The sequence below is a fragment of the Saccoglossus kowalevskii genome, chromosome 3 (genome assembly GCF_978046115.1).
Source record: "Saccoglossus kowalevskii chromosome 3, keSacKowa6.1, whole genome shotgun sequence".
NCBI classification, from domain to species: Eukaryota; Metazoa; Hemichordata; class Enteropneusta; family Harrimaniidae; genus Saccoglossus; species Saccoglossus kowalevskii.
The window spans coordinates 45,621,700-45,636,825 of record NC_140643.1 but is presented as its reverse complement, the minus strand read 5'-3'; the positions used below and the strand labels follow the sequence as shown (position 1 = coordinate 45,636,825).

General features: G+C 33.4%; 1 protein-coding gene across 1 annotated transcript in view; it reads left to right on the top strand.

Moving 5' to 3' along the window:
* Window positions 1–15,126, top strand: part of LOC102801223 (N-acylglucosamine 2-epimerase-like) — a 37,942-nt gene that overhangs the window by 11,328 nt on the left and 11,488 nt on the right. The window contains exons 4-5 of the mRNA XM_085497257.1: window positions 2,984–3,059; window positions 6,090–6,259. Of these exons, the coding sequence (XP_085353383.1) occupies window positions 2,984–3,059; window positions 6,090–6,259 (246 nt within the window). The remainder of the gene's footprint in view (window positions 1–2,983; window positions 3,060–6,089; window positions 6,260–15,126) is intronic.

The window sequence follows — 15,126 nt, the reverse complement described above, 5'->3', positions numbered from 1 at the left end:
CCATTCACAGACTTTCTGTGTGTTAATAGTTAGTTGGTTAGCATTACACCATTCACAGACTTTCTGTGTGTTAATAGTTAGTTGGTTAGCATTACACCATTCACAGACTTTCTGTGTGTTAATAGTAAGTTGGTTAGCATTACACCATTCACAGACTTTCTGTGTGTTAATAGTAAGTTGGTTAGCATTACACCATTCACAGACTTTCTGTGTGTTAATAGTAAGTTGGTTAGCATTACACCATTCACAGACTTTCTGTGTGTTAATAGTTAGTTGGTTAGCATTACACCATTCACAGACTTTCTGTGTGTTAATAGTTAGTTGGTTAGCATTACACCATTCACAGACTTTCTGTGTGTTAATAGTTAGTTGGTTAGCATTACACCATTCACAGACTTTCTGTGTGTTAATAGTAAGTTGGTTAGCATTACACCATTCACAGACTTTCTGTGTGTTAATAGTTAGTTGGTTAGCATTACACCATTCACAGACTTTCTGTGTGTTAATAGTAAGTTGGTTAGCATTACACCATTCACAGACTTTCTGTGTGTTAATAGTAAGTTGGTTAGCATTACACCATTCACTGACTTTCTGTGTGTTAATAGTAAGTTGGTTAGCATTACACCATTCACAGACTTTCTGTGTGTTAATAGTAAGTTGGTTAGCATTACACCATTCACTGACTTTCTGTGTGTTAATAGTAAGTTGGTTAGCATTACACCATTCACAGACTTTCTGTGTGTTAATAGTAAGTTGGTTAGCATTACACCATTCACAGACTTTCTGTGTGTTAATAGTTAGTTGGTTAGCATTACACCATTCACAGACTTTCTGTGTGTTAATAGTAAGTTGGTTAGCATTACACCATTCACAGACTTTCTGTGTGTTAATAGTAAGTTGGTTAGCATTACACCATTCACTGACTTTCTGTGTGTTAATAGTAAGTTGGTTAGCATTACACTATTCACAGACTTTCTGTGTGTTAATAGTAAGTTGGTTAGCATTACACCATTCACAGACTTTCTGTGTGTTAATAGTAAGTTGGTTAGCATTACACCATTCACAGACTTTCTGTGTGTTAATAGTTAGTTGGTTAGCATTACACCATTCACTGACTTTCTGTGTGTTAATAGTAAGTTGGTTAGCATTACACCATTCACAGACTTTCTGTGTGTTAATAGTAAGTTGGTTAGCATTACACCATTCACAGACTTTCTGTGTGTTAATAGTAAGTTGGTTAGCATTACACCATTCACAGACTTTCTGTGTGTTAATAGTTAGTTGGTTAGCATTACACCATTCACAGACTTTCTGTGTGTTAATAGTTAGTTGGTTAGCATTACACCATTCACAGACTTTCTGTGTGTTAATAGTAAGTTGGTTAGCATTACACCATTCACTGACTTTCTGTGTGTTAATAGTAAGTTGGTTAGCATTACACCATTCACAGACTTTCTGTGTGTTAATAGTAAGTTGGTTAGCATTACACTATTCACTGACTTTCTGTGTGTTAATAGTTAGTTGGTTAGCATTACACCATTCACTGACTTTCTGTGTGTTAATAGTAAGTTGGTTAGCATTACACCATTCACAGACTTTCTGTGTGTTAATAGTAAGTTGGTTAGCATTACACCATTCACTGACTTTCTGTGTGTTAATAGTAAGTTGGTTAGCATTACACCATTCACAGACTTTCTGTGTGTTAATAGTAAGTTGGTTAGCATTACACCATTCACAGACTTTCTGTGTGTTAATAGTAAGTTGGTTAGCATTACACCATTCACAGACTTTCTGTGTGTTAATAGTAAGTTGGTTAGCATTACACCATTCACAGACTTTCTGTGTGTTAATAGTTAGTTGGTTAGCATTACACCATTCACAGACTTTCTGTGTGTTAATAGTAAGTTGGTTAGCATTACACCATTCACAGACTTTCTGTGTGTTAATAGTAAGTTGGTTAGCATTACACCATTCACAGACTTTCTGTGTGTTAATAGTAAGTTGGTTAGCATTACACCATTCACTGACTTTCTGTGTGTTAATAGTTAGTTGGTTAGCATTACACCATTCACAGACTTTCTGTGTGTTAATAGTTAGTTGGTTAGCATTACACCATTCACAGACTTTCTGTGTGTTAATAGTTAGTTGGTTAGCATTACACCATTCACTGACTTTCTGTGTGTTAATAGTTAGTTGGTTAGCATTACACCATTCACTGACTTTCTGTGTGTTAATAGTTAGTTGGTTAGCATTACACCATTCACAGACTTTCTGTGTGTTAATAGTTAGTTGGTTAGCATTACACCATTCACTGACTTTCTGTGTGTTAATAGTAAGTTGGTTAGCATTACACCATTCACAGACTTTCTGTGTGTTAATAGTTAGTTGGTTAGCATTACACCATTCACTGACTTTCTGTGTGTTAATAGTTAGTTGGTTAGCATTACACCATTCACAGACTTTCTGTGTGTTAATAGTTAGTTGGTTAGCATTACACCATTCACTGACTTTCTGTGTGTTAATAGTTAGTTGGTTAGCATTACACCATTCACAGACTTTCTGTGTGTTAATAGTTAGTTGGTTAGCATTACACCATTCACAGACTTTCTGTGTGTTAATAGTTAGTTGGTTAGCATTACACCATTCACTGACTTTCTGTGTGTTAATAGTTAGTTGGTTAGCATTACACCATTCACAGACTTTCTGTGTGTTAATAGTTAGTTGGTTAGCATTACACCATTCACTGACTTTCTTAATGTCAGAGAAATAGATTGTGTTGTCTTTGACAGATTTAAACAGAGTTGTGTCGTCTGCAAAAGGACGAAATGTGAAAACATTGCTGGAATTTATAATATCATTGATATAAACTAGAAACAAAATATCCTTGTTTAATGTTTAATTATTCCTGGCACATTATGTTGGGATATAGTGTTTTATTTTTTTAATTTTTATTAAGGTGTTATTTTATTTTAAATGCAAACAGGTATGGATGTATTGCAAGCTATATAATGAAGTTGAGAGATTCCATATACCAAAAGTATTAGAAGCTGCCATTAAAGGTAAGGTTTATGTTTATGTTTACATACATGTATTGTATCAGGCAATGCTGAATGGATAACAAAATACTTCTCTGACATGTTTAGTTCTGATTTAAAAGTGATATATTTAAATAATGCCAGATATAATATGACATATGAATCGTATTCTAACATGTCTATTACTGAATGTGCATTGACTAAATATAATTGAAGACAATGTCATAATATCATGGGTGTTTGAACACAATGGGAACTCCAATGCTTGTCATTTTATTTTTCTGGTTGAGTTCAGAATAGCTGACTGGCAGCCATTCAGTTTCAAAGAACTTGAATCCATACATACATATCCAACATGCCTGGGCCGATTTTTTCATTCAAACATGGTATATATATTGAACATAATCAAATCATGATGCACTTCATTTTAGTTTTAACTACAAACATATTGGACAACGCACATACCTGGTACATTTTTGGCACCATCAAATCCAAAATGGCTGACTGGCCAACAATTGCAGTTCAACAGAGCCATATCTCATACATGTCATGCAGTCGTTATTATGAATAATATACTTCAGTAGTTCAGTAGTCATGTGATATCGCATTCCTATAATACAAATAGGGACTATTTTTATGTAATTAACAGTTATATCATTCTTCTTGTTCATTTTTGTTTAGAATTACCCCCTCCCTGAATCATAAAATACTCTTCTAGTGTACAAAACAAATACCTTTGAAGCAAATTTAGTACTAAGGTTTTTTCCAAGAAATTCAAGAAAAATATTTTTTTATTTGAACATTTTCAGTCCCCACAGTCCGAAAACGGGGACTTAATATGTTTTGACCTCTGTGCGTGCGTCCGGACCTGTATCTTAGAAATGCCTGGACAAATCACAATCAAACTTGACACATACATCATACATTATATCATACATATGCACATCAATTTGTTTCATGATGTGATTCAAGATGGCTGAATGGCGGCCATTTTGTGCTAAAAAATCATCAAAATCAAGCATTTCTCGACTGTTTACAGATGAATTTCGTTCAAACTTGGTATATACGTTTGAAATTATAGGACCTTGATGCACATCATTTTGTTTTTCAAATAAGATTCAAAATGGCCGACTGGCGGCCATTTTGTTTTAATGAATGTGGTTCTAGTGCCATAATTTTGACTTGCTGTGACTGATTATGTTCAAATTTTAAATATTCATTATACATCATGTCATAGATATACAGATATATTGGTTTGACGACCCTATTAAAAATGGCCGAATGGTGGCCATTTTTGTGCTAAAAAATCATCAAATATCAAGCATTTCTGACATTTATGGATGGATTTTGTTCAAACTTGGTACATATATTAGACATAAAGAGTTCTTGATGCACGTTATTTTATTTTTTATATCGGATTCAGAATGAGTAGTGGCCATTTTGTTTTAATGAATTGGCTTCTACAGCCTTATCTCTGACATGCTTTGACTGACTATGTTCAAATTTTATATATTCATTACACATGTATTCAAAATGGCTGATTTTGTTTTAATGAATGGGCTTCTACAGCCTTATCTCTGACATGCTTTCACTGACTATGTTCAAATTTTATATAAATTATTCATTATACATGTATTCAAAATGGCTGATTTTGTTTTAATTAATGCTGTTCCAATATCTCTCAATACTCGTTTGACAATCAGATACAAATGTCAATCATTTAAATGTTAAACAATCATCATAATCATATTCCTGACATGGTTATATTCCAGCTATATTACTATAAACAAAACTATATATCTTAAATTTGATAACTAACGGGGACTGTGCCATGCATGGCTTGTTCCATTTAGTTTTAATACCCGGTACTTCAACATGCCTAGAAAGATTCATACAAATGATACATAGCTAGGAAAGGAAACACAGAAAGAAATTGTATACATAGTGTGTATATTTCTGATAATGGCATGGCCCCTGTTGGTGCCATAAGCAATTTCAAATTCCAGTTGTCTATTTTCCTGGATTTAAGAAACAATATGGACTGAGGTCTACCCTATTTCCAGTTATAAATATATTTGTTTAAATAAATAAACTGGTTTACAATAAATTACATTTATCTCTGTTATTAGTAGCGTTCACGCACAGTTTCTTAGCACGTGCTAAGAGGTCAAATACTTTAGCCTGTGCTAAGAAAACATGTGTGAACACTTCGTACGGGCTAAGAAATGCTAAGTACTCTTAGCACGGGCTAACGAAGTGTGCATGAATGCTTAGCTCGGGCTAAGCATCAAAAACGCCATTGTATAATTAAATGTTCATTTTTGGACGATTTACTATCATATTCATAATTATTGATTTCGGCTACACAAGCACATCAGACATTGTTCTTGAGAAAAATTAACTAACGATGAGACTCTGTACTACTTCCTGTTATTCTGCAATCTGCACTTGAACTTGGTATTGTTTTATAACCGTAGAACTAACTAATGTTTACTTTCCTATCTAAGCAATCATAGTTAAAATGACTGGAGATTTTGTATATTTTTAATAAGTTTGGGCGTTCCTGAGCCCGTCCTAAGCAAAGTTCCTTCCTGTACGTCCGTGGACGCAATTTGGTCTATTCGATATGCAAATATAAAAGATATAAAAGCTTAAATCTTAGCCCGTACTTTGTGTCATGTGAACACTATTATTGCTAAATACTCCTAGAATGATATATCTATTACATTCTATTTGCTCAATAAACTGTACACTCAGTTCTCTATAAAAGTTGGGTTACATGTTAACTTTGTTAATGTACATTAAGAGAAGTGTTGCTCAGATAATGAAATGCTGCAGCACAACTTGAGATGACAGAGCCAATTGTACAGAAATGAGTCTTAGAGGGTCATTGTTGGTTCATTTTACTCATTTTTCCAAGATGTTTTCATTGAGTTTAGTTTTTACTTAATAAAATGTACTTTTTCAAGCTTAGTCTCTTTTACACTATAATTCCCAGAGTAATGGTAACTTTTTGGGTATTTATGATATATGTAATGATTTGGTTTAAAATAGGTGCTGAATTTTTAATGAAGAATGTTAAAGATCCTGAAACAATGAAATGCTGTTTTGTGACTTCTAGAGATGGTCGTCCAATTAAGATACAGCGTACCATATTCGCAGAATGTTTTTATATGCTGGCAATGTCTGAAATTGGCAGAGCAACAAACAACATTAACTACAAGGTAAGTTTAATTGATTCCACAATGTATAAAATTGACACTATTTATGCAATTAATGTCATACATGGATACTGTTATTTCAATCCCAAATAGCTGGTGGGTGTCATAATTTGCATATTTTATTAAATTATTAGTCCTTGTTGGACATAGTCTGAAACGAGGTCTTATGTTTTGGGTTCCATGTGTGTGTGTGTGCATCCGTCCCTCTGTCGTCATTTCTCAGAGATGCTTGGACAGATTTTCTGTCTCAGGTCAAAACATAGCGGATATTCATTTCTACAGCATTGAACATTAAAAATCGACTGGAATCATTCGCTCACGATGAAATAAGTTAAAATTTATTTGCATTTCATAACAATTCAACGAATTTTTTTTTTTTTGCACAACTGCTGGCATTGAAAGTCAGCCTAGGTGGATTTTTCATTGAAAATACAAGTCTCCAAAAAATATCTTGACGAATTTACAGCAGAATCTGGTACATGTAATATTATTGGAGGAAAAAGTAGGCTAGTATTTTTCTTGCCAAATTTTCCTCAAATATGTTGCTGTACTATATTTTTTAAGTCCTGAAAACAGGGACTCTGTGCGTCTGTGCATGCGTGCGTCCGGACCTGTATCTTAGAAATACCTGGACCAATCGATATCACAATCAAACTTTACACATACATCATGCATGATATTATACATATGCATGTCAATTTGTTTCACAATCTGATTCAAGATGGCCGAATGGTGGCCATTTTTGTTCTAAAAATCATCAAAATCAAGCATTTCTCAGCTGTTTACTAATGGATTTTGTTCAAACTTGGTATATATGTTGGACATTATAGGACCTTGATGCACATCATTTTGTTGCAGATAAGAGTCAAAATGGCCGACTGGCGGCCATTTTGTTTCAATGAATATGGTTCTAATGCTACCGTACTCGACCGTGTTAGCGCCCAGGGGCCTCAACTCAGAAAATCACGATTTTTTAGGGGTGGGCGCTTACCCGAGCACCCCCCTCGAAAAAGAGTGCAAATGAAAAATTTGATTCATCAAGTAACAGATTACGTCTTTGAGGGAAATCAAATTACGAAATTAGTGAGTCGTCAATGATTTTCACAATGAAGAAACAGAAATGATCACAAAAAATATGCATATTTTATTACAATATTAATTACGTACCACCAGAATTTACGAAATTAAAAACATTTGAGTCTGTTGGAACACAGTCGAAGTCAAAATTGTCATATCTCCACTGACGAAGGTGTTGGATCGTACGCAAACTCTCGATGAAAATCACTTTCCGCCATGATGCATTTGCAGATTTCACCTGCAGCGGCGTCCTTTGACCTAATTGGTCAAGTTGGTTATTAACCAATCACAATGCTGTGTTGTACTGACGCAATTCTTCGGAAATTCCCGAAGACTTTCCTGTAACGCAATGCGGAAGTGAATTATCGATGTCGAAGTACGATCTGTTGGAATTGATTTCAGCGAATAAATGACATAGTAGTAATTAGCATTTTTGAGAGATAAACTGCATATGGCATGAAATATTTACCGCATTTTACTTGTATTAACAGGTCATTGTCGAAGCGTAGTTTACGCACGGTTACCGTGTTCTACGCATTCACATGTTCACAGCGGTCGATATCCACGCTGTATCATAGAAAAACGATTACCAAGATTCGTTACGCAAGACCAAATTTTAAATTAGTTGCATTTTGAAGGGGTGGGCGCTTGGCCGAATGTGACCCCAAATATAAAAATTGCGCAAAAGTGGGGGGGTGGGCGCTTGCCCGGGCATGGGCGCTAACACGGTCGAGTACGGTATATCTCTGACTTGCTATGACTGATTATGTTCAAATTTTATATATTCATTATACATGTATTCAAAATGGCTGATTTTGTTTTAATTAATGCTGATCCAGAGCAATATCTCTCAATACTCATTCTATAAGGGACATTGAGGTTAATACAGTACATGTAGTATTTTTAGCTCAGCTGTCGACTTTATCGAGCGGAGCTTATCATATGAGTGATTGTCCGTCGTCGTCTTCCGTGTCAATATTTTACTTTTTCGACTTCTTCTTGAAAACTACAAGCCTGAATGCTTTGATTCTTCATGTATATGTACCTTGGGTAGACCTCTCTCAGATTTGTTCATTTATAATAATAATAATAATAATAATTTCATGATGATATCTTCAATTCTCTAATTTTGGTGAATATTTTTGTCATTTTTGGTAAAAAGTGATATTTTCGAATTCTTGTTAAAAACCGCATGTCCAATTGCTTTGTTATTATATATATTTGTACTACATGTGGACCTCTCTCAGGTTTGTTCATTTCGTGATGATATCTTTAATTCTCTAATTTTGATGAATATTTTTGCCATTTTTGGTAAAAAGTGATATTTTCAACTTCTTGTTAAAAACCACAAGTTCAATTGCTTTGATATTACATATATAGGTACTACATGTGTATCTCTCTCAGATTTGTGCATTTTGTGATGATGTCTTCAATTCTCTAATTTTGGTGAATATTTTTGTAATTGTTGGTGAAAAGTGATATTTTCGACTTCTTGTTAAAAACCAATAGTTCAATTGCTTTGATATTACGTACGTATATAGATACTACATGTAGACTTTTCTCAGATTTGTTCCTTTCGTGATGATATCTTCGATTCTTTAATTTTGGTGAATATTTTTGTCATTTTTGGTAAAAAGTGATATTTTCGACTTCTTGTTAAAAACTATAAGTCTGATTGCTTTGATATTACATATATACATGTAGGTACTACATGTGGACCTCTCTCAGATTTATTCATTTTGTGATGATATCTTCAATTCTCTAATTTTGGTGAATATTTTTGTCATTTTTGGTAAAAAGTGATATTTTCGACTTCTTGTTAAAAACCAAAAGTTCAATTGCTTTGATATTACATATATAGATACTACATGCAGACCTTTCTCAGATTTGTTCGTTTCGTGATGATATCTTAAATTCTCTAATTTTGGTGAATATTTTTGGTAGAAAGTGATATTTTCGACTTCTGTTTAAAAACTGTAAGTCCGATTGCTTTGATACTATACATATTCATTTTCTAATGATGTCTTCAGTTCTTTAATTGAAATGTGCATTGCTAACAGCGGAGCTATCTCAGCCGATAGGGTGCTTGTTTATGTAATCAGGACTTTTTTAGCCTGTATTTCAGTACAAAATGCCAAGATAATATATATTGCATTGTTTCAGGACTTTTATATTCACCTTTGCCATGCAAATAGAAGAAACAAAATTGCATTGTTAGTTTGTTATTCGTCCATACATTAGTTATTTAATGCAGGTTCTCAATGGACAAGGATGTAATAGTTATGCTATTTTTCAGTATCTGCCTGTAACCATATGACACATTTAGTTATTTAATGTAGGTTCTCAATGGACAAGGATGTAATAGTTATGCTATGTTTCAGTATCTGCCAGTATTTAGTTATTTAATGCAGGTTCTCAATGGACAAGGATGTAATAGTTATGCTATGTTTCAGTATCTGCCAGTAACCATATGATACATTAGTTATTTAATGTAGGTTCTCAATGGACAAGGATGTAATAGTTACGCTATGTTTCAGTATCTGCCAGTAACCATATGACACATTAGTTATTTAATGTAGGTTCTCAATGGACAAGGATGTAATAGTTACGCTATGTTTCAGTATCTGCCAGTAACCATATGACACATTAGTTATTTAATGTAGGTTCTCAATAGACAAGGATGTAATAGTTACGCGATGTTTCAGTATCTGCCAGTAACCATATGACACATTAGTTATTTAATGTAGATTCTCAATGGACAAGGATGTAATAGTTATGCTATGTTTCAGTATCTGCCAGTAACCATATGACACATTAGTTATTTAATGTAGGTTCTCAATGGACAAGGATGTAATAGTTACGCTATGTTTCAGTATCTGCCAGTAACCATATGACACATTAATTATTTAATGTAGGTTCTCAATGGACAAGGATGTAATAGTTACGCTATGTTTCAGTATCTGCCAGTAACCATATGGCACATTAGTTATTTAATGTAGGTTCTCAATGGACAAGGATGTAATAGTTATGCTGTTTCAGTATCTGCCAGTAACCATATGATACATTAGTTATTTAATGTAGGTTCTCAATGGACAAGGATGTAATAGTTACGCTATGTTTCAGTATCTGCCTGTAACCATATGACACATTTAGTTATTTAATGCAGGTTCTCAATGGACAAGGATGTAATAGTTATGCTATGTTCCAGTATCTGCCAGTAACCATATGATACATTAGTTATTTAATGTAGGTTCTCAATGGACAAGGATGTAATAGTTATGCTATGTTTCAGTATCTGCCAGTAACCATATGATACATTTAGTTATTTAATGGACAAGGATGTAATAGTTATGCTATGTTTCAGTATCTGCCAGTAACCATATGATACATTAATTATTTAATGCAGGTTCTCAATGGACAAGCATGTAATAGTTATGCTATGTTTCAGTATCTGCCAGTAACCATATGATACATTAGTTATTTTATGCAGGTTCTCAATGGACAAGGATGTAATAGTTATGCTATGTTTCAGTATCTGCCAGTAACCATATGATACATTTAGTTATTTAATGTAGGTTCTCAATGGACAAGGATGTAATAGTTATGCTATGTTTCAGTATCTGCCAGTAACCATATGACACATTAGTTATTTAATGTAGGTTCTCAATGGACAAGGATGTAATAGTTATGCTATGTTTCAGTATCTGCCAGTAACCATATGATACATTTAGTTATTTAATGTAGGTTCTCAATGGACAAGGATGTAATAGTTATGCTATGTTTCAGTATCTGCCAGTAACCATATGATACATTAGTTATTTAATGTAGGTTCTCAATGGACAAGGATGTAATAGTTATGCTATGTTTCAGTATCTGCCAGTAACCATATGATACATTTAGTTATTTAATGTAGGTTCTCAATGGACAAGGATGTAATAGTTATGCTATGTTTCAGTATCTGCCAGTAACCATATGACACATTAGTTATTTAATGTAGGTTCTCAATGGACAAGGATGTAATAGTTATGCTATGTTTCAGTATCTGCCAGTAACCATATGATACATTAGTTATTTTATGCAGGTTCTCAATGGACAAGGATGTAATAGTTATGCTATGTTTCAGTATCTGCCAGTAACCATATGATACATTTAGTTATTTAATGTAGGTTCTCAATGGACAAGGATGTAATAGTTATGCTATGTTTCAGTATCTGCCAGTAACCATATGACACATTAGTTATTTAATGCAGGTTCTCAATGGACAAGCATGTAATAGTTATGCTATGTTTCAGTATCTGCCAGTAACCATATGACACATTAGTTATTTAATGTAGGTTCTCAATAGACAAGGATGTAATAGTTACGCGATGTTTCAGTATCTGCCAGTAACCATATGACACATTAGTTATTTAATGTAGGTTCTCAATGGACAAGGATGTAATAGTTATGCTATGTTTCAGTATCTGCCAGTAACCATATGACACATTAGTTATTTAATGTAGGTTCTCAATGGACAAGGATGTAATAGTTACGCTATGTTTCAGTATCTGCCAGTAACCATATGACACATTAGTTATTTAATGTAGGTTCTCAATGGACAAGGATGTAATAGTTACGCTATGTTTCAGTATCTGCCAGTAACCATATGGCACATTAGTTATTTAATGTAGGTTCTCAATGGACAAGGATGTAATAGTTATGCTGTTTCAGTATCTGCCAGTAACCATATGATACATTAGTTATTTAATGTAGGTTCTCAATGGACAAGGATGTAATAGTTACGCTATGTTTCAGTATCTGCCTGTAACCATATGATACATTTAGTTATTTAATGCAGGTTCTCAATGGACAAGGATGTAATAGTTATGCTATGTTCCAGTATCTGCCAGTAACCATATGACACATTAGTTATTTAATGTAGGTTCTCAATGGACAAGGATGTAATAGTTATGCTATGTTTCAGTATCTGCCAGTAACCATATGATACATTTAGTTATTTAATGGACAAGGATGTAATAGTTATGCTACGTTTCAGTATCCGCCAGTAACCATATGATACATTAGTTATTTTATGCAGGTTCTCAATGGACAAGGATGTAATAGTTACGCTATGTTTCAGTATCTGCCAGTAACCATATGATGCATTAGTTATTTAATGTAGGTTCTCAATGGACAAGGATGTAATAGTTATGCTGTTTCAGTATCTGCCAGTAACCATATGACACATTAGTTATTTAATGCAGGTTCTCAATGGACAAGGATGTAATAGTTATGCTATGTTTCAGTATCTGCCAGTAACCATATGATACATTTAGTTATTTAATGTAGGTTCTCAATGGACAAGGATGTAATAGTTATGCTATGTTTCAGTATCTGCCAGTAACCATATGACACATTAGTTATTTAATGCAGGTTCTCAATGGACAAGCATGTAATAGTTATGCTATGTTTCAGTATCTGCCAGTAACCATATGATACATTAGTTATTTTATGCAGGTTCTCAATGGACAAGGATGTAATAGTTATGCTATGTTTCAGTATCTGCCAGTAACCATATGATACATTTAGTTATTTAATGTAGGTTCTCAATGGACAAGGATGTAATAGTTATGCTATGTTTCAGTATCTGCCAGTAACCATATGACACATTAGTTATTTAATGCAGGTTCTCAATGGACAAGCATGTAATAGTTATGCTATGTTTCAGTATCTGCCAGTAACCATATGATACATTAGTTATTTTATGCAGGTTCTCAATGGACAAGGATGTAATAGTTATGCTATGTTTCAGTATCTGCCAGTAACCATATGATACATTTAGTTATTTAATGTAGGTTCTCAATGGACAAGGATGTAATAGTTACGCGATGTTTCAGTATCTGCCAGTAACCATATGATACATTTAGTTATTTAATGTAGGTTCTCAATGGACAAGGATGTAATAGTTATGCTATGTTTCAGTATCTGCCAGTAACCATATGATACATTTTACACATGATGTGGAATTCAAGGTTGTATTTTGTAACCTCAATCAAAAAATGATCATGAGACAATCTTATAATTAAACTTTTCATTATTCTAGAAAATCTATCAATATTTTAATTAGATGAGATAAAATTAGGATATTTAAAATTTAGTTGGAATATTTGATAATAACCCATCAAGAGTTGCATATCAAGTTCTACAACCGATAATAACTGTCAAACCCCCACCAATTTATTTCCAGCTGAGTGATTGTTGTGTTTATGAAATGGTTTGTAAAAAAGTTAGCAGTGATCTTTCCAGGCCATAACATTTCTTTGCCATTGTTTTCAAAGTCAAGATATAAACAATGAGCACTGGAAATCTGCAAGCAGTTATCAAGTGTATTCATGGCAATGGTGGAAAAGTAATCAGTGAGATATTTGTCCAATTGTCAATTGTCTAATTTCATTGTCACTCCTATATAATTGCATAATATATGTAACTAGAGTGGTTTTGATCACAGTTGTCTTTTTAGTAACAGTTTTCTGTTCACAAAAGTAGAAAGAATATACAAACGAAAGATGTATATGAACAACAATATTAGATAACTTTTCAGTCTAGCAAATAATAGGTAATCAAAAATAACAAAAAACATAGATTTGTGAGTATAATTGTGGATTGTACAGTTAGATACAATTGCAGTAAATTTGTTAAAAAGTACCAATACATACACTAACAATGTAACTCCTTCCTTTTCAGTGGTAAAATGTGCATTAGACTTTATTTAAATTTCAGTAAATGTATTTATTTACACCAGTTTAATATAAAATAGAATTTTACAATACATCATTCATTATTATAACATTCATCAATTTTGTTAAGGTGAACATCTAAGATGTTCACCTTAACAAAATTGATGAATGTTATAATAATATAATTTATTATTAAATATGAATTAATTATTAAAGACTTATCATTTTATACAATGTTTATTATCTGACTTAAAAAGCCCAGCCTGCACAGTCGTTGTTACAACCTATTATACAGATGGCATAGGTGATGTGACACACACATACACATTAGAATTTGAATTAAATCTTGTAGAACTAGTGTAAGGTAGTGATAAATGCTAGATAATGGCATTTGAAAATTCTCTATAAACTTTATTGCAGCATATGACAGATGGTGTGTAAGAATTTGGTTGAAACAATCCAATTATGGCTGTGGCTTTGATCACCATAGCAACAAATTTCTGGAATACATCTGCATGAGTATTGGGGTTTTGGGACTATTATGTGAAATATTTGATGATGTGAATTGTGGAAAATAATTATATAATAAACATTTGATTTTCATTGTGTCTGAACACTAGTGATGATTGTAGTTTCACATTTCATTGTGCCTGAACACTAGTGATGATTGTAGTTTCACATTTCATTGTGCCTGAACACTGGTGATGATTGTGGTTTCACATTTCATTGCGCCTGAACACTGGTGATGATTGTAGTTTCACATTTCATTGTGCATGAACACTGGTGATGATTGTAGTTTCATATTTCATTGCGCCTGAACACTGGTGATGATTGTAGTTTCACATTTCATTGTGCATGAACACTGGTGATGATTGTAGTTTCACATTTCATTGTGTCTGAACACTGGTGATGATTGTGGTTTTACATTTCATTATGCCTGAACATTGGTGATGATTGTAGTTTCATATTTCATTGTGCCTGAACACTAGTGATAATTGTAGTTTCACATTTCATTATGCCTGAACACTGGTGATGATTGTGGTTTCCCATTTCATTGTGCCTGAACACTGGTGATGA